Genomic DNA, 24,934 nt, shown 5'->3' with positions numbered 1-24,934 from the left:
GGTTGTTGCCTTTTTCAACTCTTCAATGCTCTGTTTCTTCTTGCCTTTCTTCTGGTCATGGGTCAAGAATGCCTTTGCTGCATCTTGATTGGTTGCTGCTGGTTTGGATTCCTTCCTCTCCAACTCCTCCTTCTTCAGACGGGCAAGTAGCATTATCATGCTCTGGTCCTTATCCGGAACGCTGTCCCATGCCTTTTTGAAGGCATTATACTCCTCGTCGGGGAGACTTGAGACAATCTTTGTGACAATGGATGCTTCAGGCATGACGACTCCCATTTCATTTAGTCTTCTGCCCAGCTCTGCCACCTCTGCAAATGCTTCAATCAATGACTGACTCTTGCCAATTTTGTAATTGAAGAATCTAGCCATGGTATGTTGCTTGTTAAGCGAGCTTGAATCTGAATTGATGCTTTTCAGCATGCAATAAATTTTATTTTATACACCTTGTTAAATAGAAAATAAATCCGCCATCCGGGTCATACTTCAGCGTGATCAAATCTGTCATGAGTCTAGGTTGAGTTTTGTCGATGAGGTTGTCTATGGTGTATGTAAGTTCATAAGAAACGAGTAAATATAAATTTGGAAAAATATAATTGCTGATAGAATTTTGTCTCACAAATATACAAATTTGGTTTCCAGATTGATTTGAGATACTCTGGATTATTAATTGTAATTAAATTCTTGGCTTTTTCTCCATGTTTTCCATCCTTAATAAATTGTATGACTTCTTCTTCAGTCATATTTCTTCGATGGGCCAAAATCTTCCAGTCCGTCCAACCCAGAGTGATTTCCATGTCTAGCGTTATTTCCTACATAAATACGTAATACCCATTTCGCAGTCAATATTACTAACAATACGATGACGCCAGCGGTCTCGCTCCGATTTTGACGAAACGACGATAATTATGTAGCCTTAGATAAATAATTAGACACGTGCTTCAGGATTTTTCATAATGCTCAGTTTAAACAAAATTATGACGAAATCCGTGAGCGAGAATTTCCATTATCACGGTGACATTTTTCTCGCAAGGGAGAAAAATACAGATTCTCCATTACGAATTCCATTGATCATAATTTCGTTTAAGCTGAAAATTTGTGGGCACGAAGTTGTTTTCTACGATTTTCGTTTGTTGCCTTTTTCAACAATTTCAACAATTTTCAAAATTTTCAAACATTTTCAAAATTTTCAGAAATTTTCAAAAATTATCAAAATTTCAAAATTTGTGCAAACAATATAAAATCGGAAAAATCACTGCCCACGCATTTTAAGCTTAAACGAAATTATGATGGAATTCGTGTAATGGAGAATCTATATTTTTCTCCCTTGCGAGAAAAATGTCACCGTTGACCGTGAAAATGGGAATTCTCGCTCACGGATTTCGTCATAATTTTGTTTAAACTGAGCATTATGAAAAATCCTGAAACACGTGTCTAATTATTTATCTAAGGCTACATAATTATCGTCGTTTCGTCAAAATCGGGGCGAGACCGCTGGCGTCATTGCATTGTAAATGCTATGAATGGCACAGCATAAGAATAATACAGTGGCATCAAGATAACCTTACCCCGCCGAATCTCAAGGCCATGCGCGCACAACGACAGGCTCGATCCCGCACAAATCGCCTAAAAAATAGAGTCTCGTTTTTACACTCTAGTGACCTTAATAGTTGACCTTTTGAGGTCAAACTTGGCACACACATTGCCAATCATATTCCCCAGGGTGGTTCTCAAGGATTTTGACCTAGGTCCCTTGAGTGACCTTCCAGAAAATACCAAACTTTTTACATAATATTTGGTTTTTACACTCTGGTGACCGTAATACTTGACCTTTTGAGGTCAAACTTGGCACACACATTGCCAATCATATTCTCCAGGGTGGTTTTCAAGGATTTTGACCTAGGTCCCTTGAGTGACCTTCCAGAAAATACCAAACTTTTTACATAATATTTGGTTTTTACACTCTGGTGACCGTAATACGTGACCTTTTGAGGTCTTATTTGGCACAACCACTCAAAACCATATTCCCCAGGGTGGTTCTCAAGGATTTTGACCTAGGTGACCAGCGTGACCTACCAGAAATCACCAAACGTTTTGCATAATATTTGGTTTCTACACTCTAATAACCGTACTTTTTGACCTCTTGAGGTCTTATTTGGCACACGGACTCGCAACCATATTCCATAGGGCGGTCTTCAAGGAGTTTGAGCTAGGTGACTTCAGTGACCCCACAGAGGTCATTCACGTTTTACGACATCTGCGGGGTCACTGAAGTGACCTAGGTCAAAGTTCTTGTAATCTACCCTGGGGAATATGATAAGTAGTGCAGAGTTTGAATTCAAAAGGTCGTAAAGTAAGGTGACTATAGTGCAAAAACGATCCAACGTCATAAAACTTGAATGACCTCTGTGGGGTCACTGTTGTCACCTAGGTCAAAATCCTTGAAAACCACCCTGGGGAATATGGCTGTGAGTGTGTGTGCCAAGTTTGACCTCAATAAGTCAAATATTAAGGTCACTAGAGTGTAAAAACCAAATATTATGCAACAAGTTTGGTAATTTCTGGAAGGTCACTTAGGTGACCTAGGTCAAAATCCTTGAGAACCACCCTGGGGAATATGGTTGTGAGTGTGTGTGCCAAGTTTGACCTCAAGAGGTCAAGTATTACGGTCACTAGAGTGAAAACGAGACCCTGTTTTTTAGGCGATTTGGGCGGGATCGAGCCTGTCGTTGTGCGCGCATGACCTTGAGATTCGGCGGGGTAAGGTTATCTTGATGCCACTGTAATGCAGCCATGTCACCTCTTTCACTTCATCAATCTCACGAATCGACTCCACCCTAGCTTTCATGGTAACGTTTATACCCACGGAGCGTTCCTTTTCTCCAATTACTGCAACCAACCAATCACACTCGTGCGTCAATATTCTCAAGTGTTGAAGAATGCTTGAAAGGTGTCCTTACATGGTGGAAATGGGATATCAAAAAAATTGTGTCCTGGAGGAAGGCGAAGAACTTCCTTTTTGCATCCATCCGCAGCCGAGCAAACTTTAACATCTCGTTTTGATCTCGAGGAGTGTTCAGTTTCGTCTGGGTAATTTTTTCCCACTCCGAACACCCCATCCGACCCTGGAGGGTAATATTCAGAGGTTTCTTCCAGTTTCAGTTCATATTCAGCCCGTCTTCTTTTCGACTCACAAACACTGAGTTTAAAATACATACATAAATCTTAAATATCGTGAAAAATATGTTTTCAAGTTGTAATCAATCCTGAAATGAATTTGATCTCACCCTGTAAATGTCAGTATGACAACAATTAACACAAATACTTTCATTATTATTTATTACATTTGTATCACAATCTGTTTACTAGAAAGTCTACACGTTCTCTCTGTCTACTAATCTCTGAACTCTCCTCTAACCAAGTTGGAATATCTCTACCTGAAAAATTCAAAGTTTGACTCAGAATTGTGGCATATAATCAAGTTTTGCAACTCTGTGGATCAATTTTTATTTTATGTCTATAATTTCAAGCAAAATGAAGGTCATGAATAAAAAGAAATGACGAGAAGGGGATGCTATATGCATACATTCGCCATGCAATCAAGAACACAAATTAGACAAACTTTGGCATTTGGTTACGATGAATATTGCCTTCCAGACATCAACGCAGTTCCAACTTGTAAAGAAATGAATGATTTACAACAGTTCCAATTTATGACCACAAGAGGAATTAACACACACATGCATGAGCACACATAATATCCCTAAGTTTTCAAAGTTGGAAAAACTCGTTTTCATGTAGTCAGGTAGACACGAGTTTTGTGCCTAAATATGTAGTTAACAAAGGTTCATCCATCAGGGAGTCGGCATCCATTCTTGCATATTCTAAATATTCCTTATTGAGATAAATTATCATAAATAGCACATTAACTGTTAAACACACACGACAAACATGATAACATTTAGTTTTTGCAAGTATTTATCTATGACGAAAACCTGATCGAAACAAATCTTATACTTTGGGCAAATTCATTCTTAAGAAATATAATTCAATGCAGGTAATTACGAGTCCAGCATGCTTAGGGAAAAGGAAAATATATCCAACTTCAACGTTAAAAATACGTACCTACGGCAAAATACTATAGTTTGGCTAATTGCTAAAAGAACATGTATTTATCTCTTGATCAATTTTATACTGGAATTAGTGTTTAAGAAATCTAAATATGTACATACATAAACTATCCCAATTTTTTAATGAGCTCCAAGGTGGTTAATTTCGAACTCCATAAAATCGATGATTTCTATGAAATAAACTTTGCTTCACAAAAAATGAATATAATTAGTTGTGTTGTTTTGAGCAGGACAAACCTTGCAAATACTTGTTATCTACTCTAATGAAGTTGAGCTTTGAGCTAGATATGCTTAGACATTTATTCTGTGTATAGACATTTACAAAGACACATCGCCAAAGAATTTCCCAATAAAATGACCAGCAAAAACTTGACTAGATCCTCTGCAAAATAAGAACTGAACAACATTCAGGTCATATTCGTCACTTATTATTGTTATTGTTAGTATGAGTATTGTTGTATGAAATATTCGTGATAAAGCCAAAATTTCATTCGATTAGTTAAAAAATACCACTTATGCCTCCACCCTGTCGGCCTTCTCCGAAAAAGAGGGCTGAACAGTCATTATGGACCTAACCATTAGTCGATCCTAAGATCAATTTGAGCCCGTCGCATGCTCAGAAGAGCTTCGTCTCAAGTTTAAAAGAAAAAGCTTCCTCGTGGTTTGTTCCTTCGCCTTTGTTGGGTAGGGTTTGAGCAATCAGACTAAAGAAATGATGCTTGGAAGTATGATCTCAAATTGTCCATTCAGACTTGAACCTGGCCCACTCCATGACCCACGAAATACATATTAATTATTATGCACATCTGATAAACTCTCGCAGAGAGAGATTTCAAACAGCGTTGTGACAAGTTTTATGCTAAGCATTGATTATGCAGAAAAATGTTACAAATTTTGAAATGTTTACAGATTTCTGGAATTGGGGACCGTTCATAAACTACGTAACGCCAAATTCGGAATTTCTGTACTCACTCTCGCAATTATATACGAGTAACGGAATATGTTGCGTGTAATATAATATCACTATCGTTTATCTTACATCATTAGAGCTTTACCCCTTTTGGTTTAATTTATAAACGGCCTTTAAAATGAGCTGTTGTAGCAGCTCCAATGGACATAATTTAATTCATGCTCTCTTTTTGCTTCAATAATATTAATACAGTGCAAGCTACTGAGTTAATTTTTATCAATTTGTCCAATACCATTTTGCTAATAACTGTATGCACATAAACTATTTGTCAACATGCATATTCAATTATCGTTTAGATTCAGAGTAATCTGTAGTTGTGCCATGCAAATTTATTCAAACTCAATTTGTTTGTCTAGGGTCTTATCAAAAATTGTTTTTATTTGCATGCAAAAATATTTATGTAAACTGTCCTGGAACGGTTTATGTATCCTCATTTTTGCTTTATCCAGTGTGGGTGTCATATCCAGATCCTGAAATTAATAGTTTTAGGAAATATCAATCGATTCATTACAAAATTTTCGGAAGATACATACATAATTATATGCAAATTATAATTATTTATATGCATACAAATTGCATATCAGTGCAAATAAACAATTTCGTACCATACTGCCCGTAGCCATTGTGCCCTCGGTATCCCTCCCTAAATCCATACCCATACGATCTACCTCCCGGGTACCGTCCACCTTGCGCAATAAGTGGCACACCCTCCACCACCCCCAGAATCACTGCAAGCAACCCCACCATGATGACACATCCTAAGTAGTAGTGACTTGTTATCATTCTTGTGTTTTTTCTTTGTGAACTGCTAAAACTTATTGCGACAAGATTTGAACCACAACTAAGCTCTGATAGTGTCTGCTCTTGAGTTAAATAATAAAAGTGTGGCTTGGGTAAGAAATTAGAATCCTTGTGCAAAACGACTGATGGCATGATGACTCGAGGGATTTTTATTATTTAACAAATCCCAGATTGTGACATGGCAGTAGCACGGATGAACGAAAATGCTTTATTGTAAGTACATAAGGTGAGTGAATTGAAGCTCTCGTATTTATTACCATAAACATCATCAGCATCATGAGTGGGTGCAACCATTAGTGCGAGTAATCGACTTGCATTTAATACCGATAAACCAAATTCTTCAAATTGGTTTTGGTTTGCGAAACTGATTGCTGTTGAATGGCATGGCATAACCTCAGCAGCCAGATCTTTTCTTTTACAACCTCGCTGAAGTTGGAGATTGTCACTTTATTTCCTATAACATTTATTGGGGATTTTATGCTATAACGCTAACCACTAGCATTAAACTCGAGTATAGTCAGTCATGAAGATTTGATGAGATTTAGCAAAGGATTTGGTCCAAGTGTAACCGCAAAATGGGCACGATTACCATTATCTTCTGATAGTCTTCGTGTTTTAATTGCTAAAAGATGTTAGATAAAAGCTACTGTGCAACGTGTGGCATTTCTCAATTCAAGTCACAGTTGCATAGGTACACAGGTAAACATAAATTAAATATTATACGCTGCCTACATACATAGATACGTATATTGTGTCGTTAAACATGAAACATGTTTCATACTATGCATTGCAGTCTTGGTTTTGGTTTCCATGTTTTAATTTGCAGGACGTAATTGAATCTGAAACAATGCGTTTTTCACGTTGCATATTATGAATAATTATGCATTCACTGCAATGTAATATTTCACCCATTGTCATTTTCTCATTGACAAATTCTTAAAACTGCACATGCCACACTGCACTATCGAGTATGTAGTTTTACACTACTGGACGCCGTCATTTCCTATACATACTAATAACAATGGTAATAAATATCCACATGCATACACATATTTATTAATGCTAATTTCATTAACGCAAGTTTCTATAACCGTAATAGGACAATTAGCTAAATTCTACAAAGATTTCTTCAAATTCAAGCTATGAAATGTCTAGGTTATCAAAACGGTTATTTCATACGGCAAGGCCTTTAGGTGCAATCTTTAATCCTTTAAATTCTAGTCACTAAATAAGTACATGTAAACATTCTGCCTTTCTATTTTTCCCTTGAGCGATGAATATTTTGTTTGTTATTGATTGTTGAAAAAATACCTAGAGGTATACCTACCTAGGTATACCTAACTATGTATACCTACCTAGGTATACATAGAGTTTGAAACTTCTACAAGGATACTTTTAATAATTTAAATGCATACATATAATGAAATCATTTAACTCTATTAGGATTTTTTATTTGCCCGAGGTATTTTGTTATCATTTTTTGAAAAACCACTTTGAATATTTTTTTTATTAAAAACATTAAATTAATTCGATAAGACTTACGAATGAATGACACTTATTCTTCACTGACAATGCACATGTCAGACATGTTTCGCACGGATCTTGTTGAAACCAGCGCTAAAATATCAATGAACTAAACACAAACAATAGTTAGTATGACATTTGAGCACTTCTGCAGAATTCGTGAAATGGCGAAGGTTTTAAGTTGGAGAACACGCGTATTTTCACCATGCGAAACTATACGGCCGCTTTCCGATTTTCCCCTGCGCTTCTCTTCGCCAGGTCATCCGTTTTCACTCAAAATTGAATTAATTAATTTCCTAACCAAGTTCTCATCCGATTTTTTATATTTGGATTTGACACAATTTTTGAACCTTTTTAATATTTAACATAAAAATTAAGTTGCTATCATTGGAATTTTTTAAGAATTTGTTGAGATTTCAGAATAGTGGATTCGATTTTCCTTTTTTCACATTGCATATTTATATTTGTAAACTTATTTATATATTAGACCATAAAAAACCAAATATACCTAGTTCCCTATGTGTGATAAGGGCTAACATTACACAAAGTCATAAGATTTTTGTCATCAAAATCTTTAAAGCACGCCAAGGGAATAAATAGAAACATCGAATGTATTATTCTGAAACAATTTTGAAAAATAATATCCACTTATAAGTTAGTTGAATCCATTTTAAATATTAAAAAGTGCTCAAAAATTATGTAAAGTCCAAATATAAAAAATCGGATGAGAACTTGGTTAGGAAATTAATTAATTCAATTTTGAGCGAAAACGGATGACCTCGCGAAGAGAAGCGCAGGAGAAAAGCGGAGAGGTGAACTCCATATAGTTTCGCATGGTGAAAATACGCATTTTCGCCAACTTAAAACGTTCGCCATTTCGCGAATTCTGCAGAAGTGCTCAAATTTCATACTAACTATTGTTTGTGTTTAGTTCCTTGAGATTTTAGTGCTAGTTTCAACAAGATCCGTGCGAAACATGTCTGACATGTGCATTGTGAGTGGCACCTGTCTGCTGTATACAATTAACCAATCAATTACGACCACTTGACAAAATTACTCCTTGCACTTCAGTAATGCTTATTCTTAAACTTGAACCTTGCATGTTCTAGCACTATTTTTTTTCTATATATTGACCGTAATCATGAATATGCCATCATTACATCGCATTTTTAGAGCGAAAATTATATTATTGTAAAATTTATAATCCACAACTCATAGCCATTGTAAAGTTGTAATGACTCAACTTGGACCTAGTCAAGTAGGCCTAGTTTGGGATGTAGGTCCCAGTTATCAGTTGGGCGTTAATAATATGGAGGTTTCCAATTTTGACAAAAACATACAGTCGATAAATCGAGGATTTTCCAACTTTTTCAAAACATTTGCAAAAATATCCTTCCATTATGGCTTCCTCCCGTGGAAAATCGAAGAATCTAGAAATTCCAAAAATAGTAGTGTGAAAGAATACGCAGCAAATGGTTCCAAATTCCGAAATGTATAGAAATCTAATCTACTTATATATTTACTAAATAATATCGAAAATTTAAATCATCAAACTACCTAAATTTAGGGATTATCCGGCATCATTTGGTCCCTTACAATATTAAAATTCGGAGGGGCTCTTCTTCTTGATGCGTCCCAAAAATTCGGAGCAAATCCCGTAAACTATTTGTACCTCTTGAGAAGTTTTGGAGCTTGTTGGAACTATGTAACTCTCTACTATTTCATGTTTTTCAAATTTCCTATCGCGCTACCTCAAATAGTTCAACATTGCTACACCATGGAAAACAAGATCCAGTGGAAATTGCATGGAAAACTCAAAATGGTAACAATATATTTATGTACGCTCTTTTTGAATACGTAGTCTAATGTCAAAAGTGTCAAAAAAGTTGTTAACTAAACCGCAGTTTTGCTCGCCACGAGTCATTACTTTCTTGCTACTAACATACATGGCTGGATTCTGCATCGACTTTTTGTTTGTCAGTTTTCCAGAGACAAGAGTGCAATTTTTTTATACCCAATTTTATCAAAATGTGAGGCTATACTTGACGTATGAAGGGATAACGCCTTCAAGCTCAGAAATTCTCCAAAATCCAAATAGAATAACATTATTATGGAACAGTAAAGTCGTAGACATTTCACTTGGATTAGTCGACATCTTCAGCACGTATTGTCACATTTTGGTGGCGTATTGTGGGGATATGCTCATCCTTATGGCTGCCGTAACACTGTGGGTCCCATGTCGCCACTTTAATAGAGTCATTCAACAAGACATGGTATGCAAATATGGCTGAATTTTTTTACTTCAATTATTTTACCCCTTTTGAACTGCATTTTCATAATTAATTGCAGGATTCTGCGTCAAATTCGTTAAAAACTCTAGACATTTTGGAAATGCACGAAGATCTTAAAATCCTGTCACAGCATTTGAACTCTGCATTCTCTGCAGTGTTACTTTCGTTTTTAGCAGATTGTTTATTTTACTATTCGACTCACCTCATGGACATTTTGTTAGATCAGCCCGTCCTCTCAAAAGCATTTCTTGTTGTTTCAGTCGCTATTATAGGATTGTGCATGCTCTTAGCAGCAGATGGATTTGAAAATGTCAACGTGATGAGCAGGTGACAATGACAAAATTTCTTTGAGCAAAAGTTTTATGAGTTTGATCACTGCTTTTGAAATTTCTTTCAAAAGATGGCTGGCGAAACCAAGAGTTCAAAAAGAATTGGAATCTGAACCACTTCGCTTCACAAGTTTGACACAGGAACTTGCGTCGTCTCATCTGGTAGGGTTGAGAGGGGGGAACATGTTTACGATTAATTTCAGCTTCATTTTTTCGGTATGTTCGACGTTCTGTTGAATAGTATGGTCATGGAATAAAGGGTTCTATTTACATACATATGTACATGAATCACATTAAATTTTGCAGATGCTGAACACAATTCTTACCATCTTTGTTTTATGTGTACAATTTCAGTTCACGGAAAATAAACTTAATTGTGTTTAAAAACGAAGTCGAGAATATAAGTTTGACATATCTGTAAATACAAAAATTACTATTATAAATGCACAAGGTGCTTATCCAGTTGAAATAAAAGCACGTGCGAGATTCCATGAACACTGTAGATCAAATAACTCCATATTATGTATTAGCTCGAGTCGTGTTTAAAATCCTAAGCTAAGTAAATATGTGCACAGTTGACCTTATCTTGCAAACCGAAATTTAAGGTGCATAGCAACTGTTAAACAAATATTTAAAGGAGTTTTGTCGGAATACTTGGGTGTGTCGTTTGATAAAGCAATTTATTCGAGCTTCCGATGCTAAACTTGCATCATCATCAGGATTTTTAACTGCATTTTAAACAAATATTTTATTTATTTCTTGGCACCTTACAACACATGCAAATAAAATCGATAAGTTGTTATTCTGAATTGTTTATGTATGCAAATCAGCCTGAGTATCTATTAAAATAGGGAAAACATGAAAAACATGATTTGTTCAAAGTGCATAATGCATATGTGATATGTACATATCCTAGAAAAAAATTCGAAAATTCTTGGAATGTATGTTTCTGTTAATCGAAAAAGTATGTACCTTGCATTTACCCTGTAAAAAATGCTTATGTAAACATTATGCATGCATTAGCGTTGACAAGTTTAAATTATATAATTGAAATTTGGTACAACGAACGACAACTCACGTCCCTGGACTTTCCGCTCATTTACTTATTTGAAATTATTTGTTACAACTAAACTACATACATAAGCTACTTATGATTCGTTGACCTTAAAGCTCCAGCCAGAGCGGTATAAATTTGCTCATTTTCTGCGTTCTTCATAGTTTAATTATTTACGACGGTCCATTGTTCACTTATTCATACATATGTACATATATTCAGCAACAGGATGCTTAGCATACATATATTTTATTTCATCCGGTCTTATTGTTCTTTAGGAAGAATATTTTCTCATAATTACATAATAGTCTACGCACGTATTTTTTCTTTATATTTGGCAAAAATTGAGGTTGTTCGCCCACTGTCTCCTCAGTCTTGAAGTCACACAAACACAAGAAAAGGGACCCTGTAAAAGGTTGAATCTATTCGACATAAGAATGGAACGTGCTACCGCTTCTTTCGCCCTGGTTCTGGTCTTAACCACCTTGTTGCCATGTTTCGTGAATTCCGCACCGGTAATTAAGCGATTACTCTTTTCTCAATTTATTGCATATTGACTAGCGTGGTCTTTTCTGCGATCAGCAAATTCCACCACTTCCTGTTCCTGGAGCCCCAGCAATTCCCGCCACCCCTGCACTTCAGGTTCCAGGGGCCCCAGCACTTCCTGCCGCTCCTGCACTTCCGATTCCAGGGGCGCCCGCTCTTCCAAACCCCATGGATCCAAGTGGAGCTGTTAAACAAGGGACAACTCTGGCAAATAACGGGAAGGCCGTTGTCCCTGTTGCTGGATCGGCAATTCCAAGCGTCCCAGCTGCACCACTTCCAATTCCAGGTCGCTAATAAACGAGAGATGTAATCAATATTTGAATGAGCAAATAATATCGGTAACAACCAGATGAAAATAAAGACGTAGGTATTTCATGCACGAGGTTACATTGTGTGGGTCCCAAATGTAGAGAATTCATTTCACAATCAAGTTTACTATATATGCATATTCTCCACAGTTACATATGTATAAACTTTGTAATATTGAATTAGTGCAATTACATAATTGCATGCACAAAATCATATTCATCGAAGGAGACTAATCTAACGGCATTAAACGTGTTCAATTAAGCAGAGAAATAGCCAGTAATTCACACTTAATCATATAAATATATACATAACTCGAACAAATTGGGAATTGAGACTATGATTCTGAAGTTCTTCATCTATTCTATCTTAATCAACCGATATGAGTTTACGGAAGGTAATTATGTATATATCTATACCTAAGTTAAATACTCAATTATATATGATTTGTAGAATATTTTCCATGACGTTTTGGAACGCTGTCCACGCTGTCAAAATGAGCAGGAAATTGTCATGGCTTTGACATTTTGTACATACATATTTATATAATATTCGTGTCGTGATGGGAAATAACGGTTCTGGATATTGCTCAAAATAGCATTAATTCTGAAGGGATAAATTTATTATGTATGATTTGTGGACCATTAAATAAATAATTAGATTCTTGTACTGACGTTAATATTAAATACTTATGTAGGTACACGAATTCAGAAGCTTCAAGGCAAGGCAATTTCACCGATTATGGGGATAATTAATTAGATTTATACTTTCTCGGAATTGCGCAAATCATGAAATTGATTTTGATTCCGACCAGCACTTAAACACAAACTGGCACCCAACGTCGAAGTAACAGAAAGGCTGATAATTATACCAAAGCTACATATTTATGCATATATATTTCTTACGATTGCCACTCAATTTTTACTTGTAATTCTGTAGGTAATGTATTCTACTCAATTTTTAACATTTCTGAGACATCATTTCCGAATTTGCAAATGGTTGCGATGTACTCCATTCACCTACAATTCGCAAACTGGAAAGCTTGTTCAAGTAAAAAATTTCAGCCACCTCAAGCAATTTAAATTGCAATGCGTATTATCAATTTGTTACTGCCTCGCAATGATTTCGAATCTTTGCTTTGGAACGCTAACAATTGCCGATAAATTTCAAGGACTAGTGTTTTTCCTGATGTATCTCACCGTGGCCGTGATGCGATGGAATTTTAACTTGGACATTTCAGGGATGCAGATTGTAAATTCATTCATAGATTTTGAATCTCATATTTTACAAGGTAACTAATTCAATCATTTAGCCTGGCATGACAGGAAATTTTTATTCCACATAGTAGATAATTTATAATTCTTAATTAATGAACTATTATAAAAGGGAACATCGTCAAGGACATTTACGCCCCCTCTCTTGAAGCCAAAGCAATGATAGCATTTCTCTACGTGGGCGAAATATCACTTGCAGTAATCCCAATATTTCAACTTATGCTGACCATGTTTCGCCCGTGCACCCTGCCATTCATCATGTCAATGTTTCCGGATTGTCGGGTGTTAATGCGACAGGGGAAATGGTTAGCTAGTTTCTATTTCCGAGCACTTGTTTCCATTTTTGAAGCTTGGATGAGCTGGCACATGTTGTACTCTGGAGCGGCTTGGATGTTCTTTGGCCTTTTCACGGGTGTCATCTGTATGCTGAACTACTTGCAAATCGTAACTAGGTAAAGGACATTAATTACCTTCAGCTTGTTCAATTCTGATAAATTCCTTCTTTCTGGTTCAGAAAAATCAACAAAATCGCCACGATTCCAGACAAGGACACATGTTTCCACCTGTTTCGTGGGGTTTGCGTTCTCGAAAAATCCCTAAATGCCTTCCTCATGAATAGCATCGTCCCAATTATAATGATATGCATGCCAGCCGTTGAGGTTGTCGCTCAATTTGTATGCATTCAATTGCATGACAAAATACCCATGCCTGGATTTCTAGTGTTCCCAATGATGGGAGTTGATGCTCTCATTGTAAATGTGCTTGTGTTTACGCTAGCTTCGTGGATCAACACGAGGTCTGAGGATATCCTAATTCAGTTTGGTAAAAGATTAAACACTATGAAGTTGTCGTCCATGGAGCAAAAGATTGTCAAAAAGGCAATTAAAAGTTGTCTGACGATGAGTATAAAATTCGGTTCGAACTTTATTGATAGAGCAACTCCCCTCGTTATTCAACATTTCTGCATAAATCAAGCTGTGTCATTAATTCTAATCAAATCACGATATGATATTTAAAATCTTGGAATATTTCAAAATTTCATCTCGATAACCTAAACAATTTATAAAATTATAAAATACTGTAGATATTGATGCCTACGGTATGTCGTATGTATGTGTAATAAATGCTTGTGTATGTATGTAGTATACATATACCAATGTATTTATATTTGTGCATATAATGTCGATGTAAGTACTTTGTATGGTTCAACATGTATACTTAATTTTATGAGAAATACTTATTAGTAATAAGCATTTCTAATAAAATTTAAATATGAGTAATAAGTTATTACTCATATTTAAATTCACAGGCTTTTGTCATGATACAATGGCGCACTTCATTTTCTAATCCTAAGTAAAATCCCAATATTGAAAACTCCACCCAACACATACAACGTAAGCCACAAAAGAGCTTGCAAACTTCCATGAGTTTTAACGTGAGACTCGTGTCGTCACTACCGACGTCATAACAATGACGTCATAACCCTACATTTTCAATTATTTCTCAGCTACCAGAAGGAATTTTGGAATTCTTTCTACGGCTATTTTAGATAATTCCGTTGTGGTCATACTCGACGAAGAAGTTCAATATTTCGGTCGTTTTTGAAAGCTGAGGTACAAAAAGTATGTAAAAAGCATAAGACCAAACGTTATATTAAATTTGTACCTCAGCAAAATTGGCCCATCGAAATTGCAAATTTTCAAAAGAATCTTATTAATCAGCTAATTATCTACAATAGCGGTAGAAAGAATTTCAAAATTCAATTTCAAAGTCTCAGAAAATAGTTTTAAAAATTGAAAAAATTGAAATAACTGGTGTAACCCAGACTTGTTGTGCATGGTGAAAAGATTTCGCGCCATATTTTTCCTGTGAGATTTTTTTGAGACAACTACGTCATCGAAAGGGAGCTTAAGCGGATTGGTAATTTTCCCCTTTCCAACAATTTAGTTTTAGTCAACTGTCTTCTCATTATTTAATTTGGACTTTGAAAAGCTACACCCAACGTGCTATATGGAACGAGAACTTGAAATAAGTACTTTCCACTTTTACATATTCAATATCAATATACAGAATTGCATGCTGTCAAAAACCTAAATGCGTTTTAAATTAAAAAAATAAAGCTTGATCTTTACAATTATGATGCCATCATTGCCGTATTTTGTTAAACATTTATTTTGGAATTCCAATGGGGTGAATAAATGCATATAATAATGGAACAGGCTATGGTATTTTGACATCTATGCATGTAATCTTGAATTCATACACATCGTTTTTGACTGATGTACATTCGAATGTTTCTTATCTGGGTCAATAAACAGACATTTGAGATTTTACTTAAAGATGATGGATATTATTGTCTGAAACCTAATTTATTTTAATATCAACCAGTTTGTGACATGATTGAGGAAAATAACAGCCTGCCATTTTTTAGATACAGTTCCTGCAGTGCTTTGAATTAATTTACAAATTCTGAGGGCATAATCTTAAAGACAATAAGATGAAAACTTTGCAAAAACTCTTCCTAACTTGTTTATTAACTATGACCGCATTGATTTGTATAAATATAAATTCAATAATTAGTGACAACTTAGCAGGTGACGATTTTGGTGACGATAGTTCCGCCTCACTTTTTCGGGTTAGAGAATCCAATCCTAACTTAACCACAAACATTATCACCGTTGGTACTCCAATCATTCCATCTAAGGATCCTGTGGGTAGAAAGAAAGCGGAAACCATTGAGAGGGTCAAGGCATTTATCATGTCAGAATTACCAGGTATTTGTTTACTTACAAAAATCATACATTTGTCACAATTTCATTAAATCCACTGTTCAAATTCCCAGATGTACATATAAAATATTTCATAATTCCAGACTATATTCCAAGACATGCAAAACCGAAGCGTAATTTTATTATCTCGACTTGGAGATCTGGATCTAGTTTTCTTGGAGAAATGATTGCAACGCATCCAGGGACAATTTTCTTTTACGAACCTTTCATGTTCATGAAGAGTCAGAGGGTATAGCAAACAGTTTCTATTTAACTAATGCATTGATAAAAATATGTAAGTCAGTTCCTTATGAGATTTTAGATACGTTCAAATGAGAATGTTACAAGAGTTATGGAAATGATTAATGCCATGTCCGAATGTAATTTTCATTACGCAGGTGAAGAAATAAATATAGAAAGCATGCGTTTACATAACGTTTGATCAATTATAAAAGACAAGTATTTCTAAAAGTGCATTTATATAGGAAAACGAAAAGTCTCAACCTTAAGGGTAGCATGACATGGGTCTGTGGCCGATTAAGTGAACATTCGAAACCCAAAAGCCCATACTTCAAACGATTCAAAACATAACCTCTGACTAAATTTGACATAAATCATACCATACCCTAGTGAGACTTTTCGTTTTTATATATAAATTTACCTTTGGAACTGATGCATTTTATAACTGGGCAAATCTTATATGGGCTAACACCTAACTCTATGTATCCTAATATTTAGCAACTTATTCCCAATTTTCCAGATTGGCTAAAGAGCAATGGCAACTTTATAAATACCATGATAAGTTGGACACCAGGTTTGAAAACCATTTGTCCAGATATTCCTGGCTCATGCAGTGATCCTGAATTTATCCACAACTTGTGTGAGCTGTTCCCGATTAAATTCATGAAGTTTGTTCGGCTACAACTTAGAAATATTGAGCCTTTATTGCGAGATGATAGGTATACCTTCATTATTACCTACAAAAATGATTGATGACATTGTCCTAAACATGTTACACATATTTTTATGCTTTTAAACAGATATGACACAAAAGTAATTTATCTTGTTCGTGACCCCAGAGGTACGTATCATTAATAGGATAAAGGCACATATATGTACACATATATTTAAACCGATGGTTTGTACAGGTACCATGAAGTCCAGAAACACGTCCGTAACTAGTCGATGGTGTTACGAACATCCAGATTGTGCAAACGTTCGATCATTGTGCACGGATTTAAAGGATGATTTCAATTGTGGCAACACTCTTCTCCTGAAAGTCAGAGCGCATTTAGTATTCATTATATATTACACACGCATCTTTTAGATTTCACTGCTCACTAAAATGTCTGACGTTGAGGAACAAGAAGATGAAATTCAATCAAATGAAGAAGAAGTCTCAGATGTGCTATTTGAACAAGATGCACTCATCATCCAAGATGATATTGACATAATTTCCGGCGGTGACGACGATGCAAATGATAACCTAGTTTTGGCTGAGGCTGATTTTGTGAGCACCATGCATTTCAATGAATAATTAATAACATACTATAATAAGAGTCATCAGTAACAGCTTACAAATCTTGGTTAAGGACGGAAAATCAGGGTTACGTGGTTTTGGGTACAACCTTTCAGCAAATGAAGATGGGTCGCTCAAATATCCTGAAGTGCATTTGGACAAGGAAATGATTAGAACTGGGTTGTCGCATATTGCTCGTACGCTGGACACCTTCGAGTTTGCTTATAGTCGATATGATGGTCGAAATAGGTGAGATACAACTCGAGTACCAACATTCTACGCGAATAATAACTTGACATGCAATCTGTCTAGGGCTCTTACAGAAATTGATATTCTGGGACAATATGTTCACCTAAGAGCTGTTGACTTGAGTGGAAGTTGTATGAAGTTCTGTCCTAAGTCTTTTCGTCCTAATATTTGAAAATGAGTTTTTTATCAATTTCCCCATTTCCGCATCGTTAAAGGGTTTGAAAATGTCTACGGAGTCCTGCCTGTATTTATCATGCAATACTGTTTTCTGAATTATACCCCCTGGTACTATATTGTTATTTAGCCACTCTAACGTAAGAGATGTACATGTTGCCTTACTAGATATAAAATTTGAAAGTGGTGTACTTAATGTAGAAATTGGTTTTGGTGATTGTGGATTTGTACAGGGGCTTGACTGTGTAATTTGACTATGTGTGCCTAAAGAAGACTGACTTGTTGGCGATGGTATGTATGATTTTAATTGGGGATCTAATTGGAGGTCTGTTTGGGGGCAGTTTGTGCAGAACCAGTCATCATCAGGAATGGTCTGCAAAAAAAGACAAGAGGTGTGATACCACAAAAGACATGAAGAACATTCTATCCACTCATCTGTTCCAGTAGATGATGGTCCTGGGCAGCCCGAAACCGGGCAGAAAAGGTCATCGAAAACGGGATTCAAACCCTCGGTGGTATGGGGGAGTGGTTGGGAGGATGTGGGAGGAGGAAGTTTTCGAGGGTCCGTCCTCTTCTTCTGCTTCTTCTTCTTTCCTGGTCCGGGATGCAGTGGTTGGGTGGGCGATGGTGGTGGTGGGGCTGGCAGAGGCGATGATGATGGTCGTGGGGCTGGCAGAGGCGATGATGATGGTCGTGGGGCTGGCAGAGGCGATGGTGAGGGTCGTGGGGCTGGCAGAGGCGATGATGTTGGTGGTGGGGCTGGCAGAGGCGATGATGTTGGTGGTGGGGCTGGCAGAGGCGATGATGTTGGTGGTGGGGCTGGCAGAGGCGATGATGATGGTCGTGGTGGAGGGGATGACGATGATGGAGCTGAGGTAGATGTTAGCGGTGGGGGAGGCCTTACATATTTCCATATCTGCAGAGTGCTGAAGAGTGGCATCGTGGTCGAAATCCGCGTCGGTTTCGTTCGGCTGGGGGTACTTTGCACAGCGAGTGGAGATCAGCAGTCCACTGACCATAGAAAAGTGGTTCGTCACTCTCTATATCCAACATTGCAAATAACGCCCCACTAATGCCACATTCCACAAATGGACATTCTGGAATATACAAGATGTCGTGAATTTAAAGTCCGGCACATTTTAAACAAACAAACCTGGCAACATATCTAGAAACAATGTCTGCCTCCCTTTGACAAAACTGCCTCATGCAGTCAATAGCTGATCTACGAAGTAATAAATTACTGCTCCGTATCGACCTCTAAAAGCGGAACAAAAAATAAAGAATTGCATATATTTGTCTTTCCTCGATAGTAATTGTTCTGTTTCGTTACTTACATATAACACAGGAATTACAACATCATATTCAAACAAGCTCAAAATCTCAAGGGGATGTATCCTGATAGACTTTTGTAAGTGGATAGCCAGGACCGAGTCACAAACTCGACGGTGTATTTATAAGTACATATACATATTTATGTACTTAAGATCTGTTTGATATTCAAAACGCACATGTGGATTAATTAAATTTCAGGATACTGAGATATGAGGAGTTGGCCACAAATGTATCCGGTGCTACAGAAAATATCATGTCGTTTCTAAATCTGAGAGTTCATCCTATTATGAAAACGTTCATCGAAAGTCACACATCTGAAGACAGAGGAGAGGAACTCGGAACTTATCGAATATCACATCAAACAGCATTTCAATGGATGGATTATTACAAAGGGGCAAGAAGATCCAGTATGTTGACCCATATTCAAAATGTTTGTAATGATGCTCTGACTATGTGGGGATACAAATTGATAAATGAAGGCATTATGGGAAACGAAAATGGTGCAAATAATAGATATGACATGATCATAAGTAAACCTCTCTTGGAATAAATTGCATAATCTTCCAAAATGAAATAGTATTATTTATTTCCTATTGTGCTTAACAGATCTTTCTTCATATAACAATCTAACCCCCCAAAAATAAACATTTTTTGTCAATTATATATCTTAAAATACAATTATATTAATTTATTTTCTATCTTGAGTCTTTGTATTTGTGAAATATTAATATTGGGTCTATTACATTTAACTATTACGTATGTCACGTCTTTTTACAGGAGGAAACATTTGTAAGTTTTCTTTCTTGGATCGTCTTCTGGCAGTAGTTGAATGAATTTACGAAATCCGAAGATAAGCGATGCCAAAATTACAATGGCGGCTCCAATCAAACTAGAAAAATTACAAAACAAATAGCACATTAGAAACATCAACCTAGTAAGTAAGTTAGTTAGTTAACCTAATTAAATATTAAACGACATAAACTTACCTCCACACATCAGGGGCCTGGTTATTGATAAAGTACTGGAGCACAAAGTTGAAAATGATGTCGCAAGTTCGGAGCTAAAAAAAATTAAAATTAAAGATTAACCACTTCAACCCTAGGAGACGAGTTTTTTCATACCTTTCACCCCTAGTAACCGCGAATTTTTACCTCCCTTGACCCCGAAATTTTTATCTACTGCATGACGTTAATTCCTGGGCCATGAATTAAAAAATGGTGTTCCCACCGGAATTATTCTGGACACTTTTTTATGAAAATTGATGTGAATAACCTTTCAAGAAGGTATTTTGAGTTGTAATTTGCATTTTTGAGTTGTGGCGAACCACCAATGTTTATAGCCGAAAATAGCCAACACGCCGAATTTTAAAAATGATTGTAATTGCATGAAAAGTTAGACAAGCATGGAGTAATACTTGCATAATAGTACGTAAACTCGCAAATATTGATTATAGCGCATAAAGTGCCTTAGGAGCCGATTTTGGGCGGGAAAACCAAAAATCCTTACAATGACTTTAAATAGACAGCAATGACAATGAATAATTATCCCGTGAGAGGAAATTGCTCGAACATAGACTATGGCGCATCTGGTGAATAGAAATCAATTTTAAGCGGGAAAATTAAATTCTACTAATTCCTGGCAATCTCTCAATTTTTAATTTTCCCGCCCAAAAGATATTTCAGCGGCACCCGATACGTAATGATTAATTTTGACGTAGTTTACCCTACCGGCAAGATTATTTGTGGTATATAATTAAATCCATGCAATGATGCAATTCATCAAACTTTTAGTTTTCTCGCCCAAAACGCCCGTTTGTGCTACATGCGAGCAAAACAATTTCTCTAATCTTATCGTAAACCGTTGTTGAAATAAATCGGTGTCGAAATTTCCTTGCAAAAAACAGTTTTCACAACTCGGCGTGTTGGCTAGATATAGCCACTTGGCTATAAATTTATTTTGCATCCATTTCTAATATTATTTCCTAAGAGACAATTTATCTTCCCACCTAAAGGGCGGGTTGTTGACTCATAACTCTTGCTTTACTTTGCTTGGAGAGGCAATGACCTAATTTTTTCCGGATACGACACATAGTCGTAGGCCGGTGTGAACGGAAAATACGCCACATAGTCGTATCCGTTGTCAAGGGTCAATACGACACATCGTCGTATTCCGGTGCCAAGGGAACTTACGCCACATGGTCGTACTCGGCGTAAAGGTCAAATACGCCACATAGTCGTTATAGGGGTGAAGTGGTTAAAGTCATTAAAGTCATAAAAAAATTAAACAAAAATTACCAGCGACACGGGACCGGCATTTTCATATTGAAGCGCAAGAACCAATAACGTTTGACCAATCATTGAGAAAACAGCAACGAATGACATCACCAGCAAGTGAGACCAGGCTCCGGGCAGGACAAAGATATCAAAAAAGTTCTTGTCCTTCATTACGCCGTACACAATGGCGACAATGATGCACTCAAGTGATCCAATATACCTGCAACAATTCCTGGTTAGTATTTCATTAAACAAGAAGTTCGGCTAGGTTACATACCCGTATCCGACCATCACCAAGCCGTAGTGAACTTTTCGAAGGTAGCGTACTGTCACAAATACACAACTCATTCCAATCATGGCGAAGAATGCAAAGGTTACTCCAATCTATGATTAAGACAAAAATTAGGTATTGCTTGTAGGGCCATTAACATACATAAATATTGAGACTATTAATTGGTTCTCACCAGAATGGTCTCGCTAAATTCACCCTGTGTGAGAAACGGTGGACGTGTAATGAACACTACACCAAACACTGCAAGAAACGCCACACCCACGCTGATAAGCCCGATTGGTTCCTTCAAGAAGATCCTCGCCAGGAAAATTGTCGCGATCGGAGTGCAGTAACAGATTGTCACCGCATCAGCTAATAATATTAATAATCCGCATGTCAAACGTATACATAATGGTAAAACTAATATTAAACATATATATTAATAAATAAATCTGTAAATTTTAAAATAAACGTCCCACCCTACCTGCGGTTAAGTATGTGAAAGCAGTAAATAGCAAGCAAGTCGCTATCGTTCCGAAAGTTGCTCGTACCTACATGAAAAAGTTGTATTTTTGCAAACGAAAGTAAGTAAGATGTTATTTTTTGTAATATTTAAAAAGATTATTTACAAAGAGGAAGAGGACATTGCTCATATTTTCTCCCGTCGGTGGCCAAATAGTATTAAAAATTGTCTGCTTTTTATAACAAACGAGGAAAAAGACGTGAAGTAGGGAAATGGTTGTCATTCCCTGGTATTTGATGAAGGTGATAAAGAACGGTTCATAACCACGATCCTTTAACCATTTACTGCAAACATTAGCAGTTGACATGAGGAATCCTAAGTAAATGGAGTAAAATGTCAATTCATGATGCATCAATTAGAATTATGTCATATAAGGTTTCATTATGCTTTTTAACTTACCAGCCAGCAGAGTTAAGCCAATTCCAAGAAAACGATACCATCCTGTCCCTTAAATATGAAAGATACAAGTGAAATAAGTATACAATTTTAGGACATGTCTCTTTTGCATGTTGTACATATGCATGAACGCAAAAACCGTGTACTTCCATAGGACACGAGTTTATGGAATCAGGGAAATGCATGTCTTTTCAGATCCGCCAATGGTTACGAACATACATATAAACAAGCCAGAAGATCTCTTCAAAAATGTGTATGTACCTTTCGTATTCACAGAAACAATGCTTTTGCTTCTTGGACGAAAGTTGTCATCAACCTGCTTCATTTCACTGGCTGGGATATTGATTTCCGTGTCACCGGCCGTCGCGATAAGCGGATTTCGAGTTTCCTGATCCCTGCACGAAAATCATTATCATTACGTATTAACGATTAAATCCAAATCCCTTGTTGTGGCTCAATTAATAATTAACTACAAACATCGACCCTTCTATATTCTATACCATACATCTATTTATATCACTTTCCCATAATTATTACTATTTATTGTGTGTATTGCTCGTTCGCATATAGGAACATTACGGGCAGACGGACTCCTCTCCGATCGGGGAATGTGATACATCAAAATGTCGGGTTTTTCATGCTGATCAAGAATATATAAATTTTTTGACCGGCAAACGTATATTAAGGTCACAAAAAAAGGTCAAAGGTCAAAATTTTTTATTGCATTTTTGGACGTTTCGGAGAATTCTAAGACTTTGTCTCACTTTCCCCCATGGCGGGAAATTTTTTGGGGTGACATGAGATTTCTAGTGTCTAGGTAGGACTGCTAGCTAGGATTGCTAGCTAGGACTGCTAGCTAGGATTGCTAGCTACGATTGCTAGCTAGGATTGCTAGCTAGGACTACTAGCTAGGACTGCTAGCTAGGACTACTAGCTAGGACTACTAGCTAGGACTGCTAGCTAGGACTGCTAGCTAGGACTGCTAGCTAGGACTGCTAGCTAGGACTTCTAGCTAGGACTGCTAGCTAGGATTTCTTGCTAGAATAGCAACGCTTTCCGCGTACCTAGTAAATCTAACCTAACCTGCTCGCTTCGCTCGCTTAAAAACGAACAATACCCCAATATTCGGCACAATTACGATATTTGATGACACACTTTACCCCACAATCTAATAGTGCCCCAAAAATTTTACATTTTGCAGAAAAATGATCGACATTCGATATTCTACAAGAGAAACTAGTAATCTCATGTCACCCCAAAAAATTTCCCGCCATGGGGGAAAGTGAGACAAAGTCTTAGAATTCTCCGAAACGTCCAAAAATGCAATAAAAAATTTTGACCTTTGACCTTTTTTTGTGACCTTAATATACGTTTGCCGGTCAAAAAATTTATATATTCTTGATCAGCATGAAAAACCCGACATTTTGATGTATCACATTCCCCGATCGGAGAGGAGTCCGTCTGCCCGTAATATACCCGCATATAAAATCAATAAATGGATTTTTACCACTCGTGCTTCTCCCCCTACCAAGTTTATCATTGAAATTGATTCATGTCTAAAAACTACACAAAAAGTCCCTTTAATATGTACCACTCACCTTTCCTCCAGGGATAATTGTCTCCTGAGCCTGCTCTCGTCCGCCATTTTTATCAACCCTTAAATGCTTTATAGATATTCAAAGAAACAAATAAATACTGCGTGGTCTCTTCTTCCCTCCTCCTAACTAATCCTGTCACAACTCACTGGATGGATCTCCGGTCTATTTACTATTTGTAAATAAATAAACTGCCACCAAATTCAGCCAATATAGATCTCGAGTTGAATGTTTCTTGGTATTATCCGTTTCCTGTGCTGCTTCGCTGCTACTTTTGCATCCTGCACTTTGGCATTTGCTGAATATTGAGTCTGCAATGATGATGAGAGTGACTGACTCAAGAAAAGAAAATCACATGCTCTTTCCGTTCCGGGGCTCACATCGTCTCGTGCAGATTGAGCTCCTCTCGTCTCCTACCTACGCACTTTGCAAAAACACGGGACTATTCCTTCGTCAAAAGTCACTACGCCACGACCACGACGGCACTATTACAAATATCACGTCCAGAATATGTTCCGAATGGAAGTCGATGTTGCAATAATCTGCCCGAGTTCCGCATTCCCTCTGCTGCTGCCCGACTACCCGACTCTTCTTCTCCCGTCGTAATGCTCC

General features: G+C 36.9%; 2 protein-coding genes, 1 long non-coding RNA gene and 1 other non-coding gene across 15 annotated transcripts in view; 2 read left to right on the top strand and 2 right to left on the bottom strand.

The window, feature by feature from the left end:
- Positions 1–19,937, top strand: part of LOC110860089 — a 25,225-nt gene extending 5,288 nt beyond the window's left edge. For 2 of the 11 annotated variants that reach the window (XR_004834784.1, XR_004834785.1), the window contains 6 exons: positions 8,990–9,244; positions 9,327–9,695; positions 9,772–10,040; positions 10,114–10,258; positions 10,349–11,611; positions 11,679–12,029. Coding sequence is in view for 6 of the 11 variants with exons in the window: in XM_035851599.1 (XP_035707492.1) it covers positions 6,102–6,111; positions 15,814–15,996; positions 16,095–16,240; positions 16,313–16,388; positions 16,751–16,949; positions 17,031–17,071; positions 17,139–17,269; positions 17,351–17,500; positions 17,583–17,758; positions 19,278–19,340; positions 19,463–19,814 (1,527 nt within the window). In the remaining 5 variants the exon portion in view is untranslated. Of the gene's footprint in view, positions 1–5,036; positions 6,125–7,553; positions 8,915–8,989; positions 9,245–9,326; positions 9,696–9,771; positions 10,041–10,113; positions 10,259–10,348; positions 11,612–11,678; positions 12,030–15,813; positions 15,997–16,094; positions 16,241–16,312; positions 16,389–16,750; positions 16,950–17,030; positions 17,072–17,138; positions 17,270–17,350; positions 17,501–17,582; positions 17,759–19,277; positions 19,341–19,462 lie in introns of those variants that run through there. The other 9 variants (XM_035851599.1, XM_035851626.1, XM_035851618.1 and 6 more) reach the window with 9 other exon arrangements.
- Positions 357–783, top strand: LOC118435520. Its single transcript, XR_004834830.1, has 2 exons — positions 357–548; positions 640–783. It is a non-coding gene; the product is annotated as an uncharacterized LOC118435520 (long non-coding RNA).
- LOC118434198 lies at positions 4,636–4,862 on the bottom strand. The gene has a single exon (XR_004833827.1). It is a non-coding gene; the product is annotated as a small nucleolar RNA U3 (small nucleolar RNA).
- On the bottom strand, positions 19,829–24,934 carry LOC110860079 (solute carrier family 35 member G1). Of its 2 annotated transcripts, XM_022109148.2 has the most exons (11): positions 24,472–24,934; positions 24,326–24,391; positions 22,989–23,122; positions 22,731–22,778; positions 22,438–22,646; positions 22,293–22,359; positions 22,002–22,180; positions 21,815–21,921; positions 21,559–21,757; positions 20,251–20,324; positions 19,829–20,153 (listed from the first exon to the last, which is right to left on the bottom strand). In XM_022109148.2, exons 2-11 carry the CDS (start codon positions 24,370–24,372, stop codon positions 20,036–20,038), a joined length of 1,182 nt encoding a protein of 393 aa, XP_021964840.1. In that variant the 5' UTR covers positions 24,373–24,391; positions 24,472–24,934; the 3' UTR covers positions 19,829–20,035. The 2 variants fall into 2 exon arrangements, with proteins under 2 accessions (XP_021964840.1, XP_035707533.1); XM_035851640.1 differs by having other exon boundaries at positions 24,326–24,933.

The sequence above is a fragment of the Folsomia candida genome, unplaced genomic scaffold (genome assembly GCF_002217175.1).
Source record: "Folsomia candida strain VU population unplaced genomic scaffold, ASM221717v1 Fcan01_Sc001, whole genome shotgun sequence".
Lineage (NCBI taxonomy): Eukaryota > Metazoa > Arthropoda > Collembola > Entomobryomorpha > Isotomidae > Folsomia > Folsomia candida.
This window is presented reverse-complemented; position numbering and strand designations above follow the sequence as displayed.

Bases quoted from the DNA above. Each gene is read 5' to 3' on its own strand.
- LOC110860079 (XM_022109148.2), bottom strand. From the start codon at position 24,372: ATGGCGGACGAGAGCAGGCTCAGGAGACAATTATCCCTGGAGGAAAG. The intron at 22,779-22,988 runs GTACATACACAT...TTCATATTTAAG, and splicing joins TGTTTCTGTGAATACGAAAG to GGACAGGATGGTATCGTTTT. The intron at 22,647-22,730 runs GTAAGTTAAAAA...CCATTTACTTAG, and splicing joins TGGCTTAACTCTGCTGGCTG to GATTCCTCATGTCAACTGCT.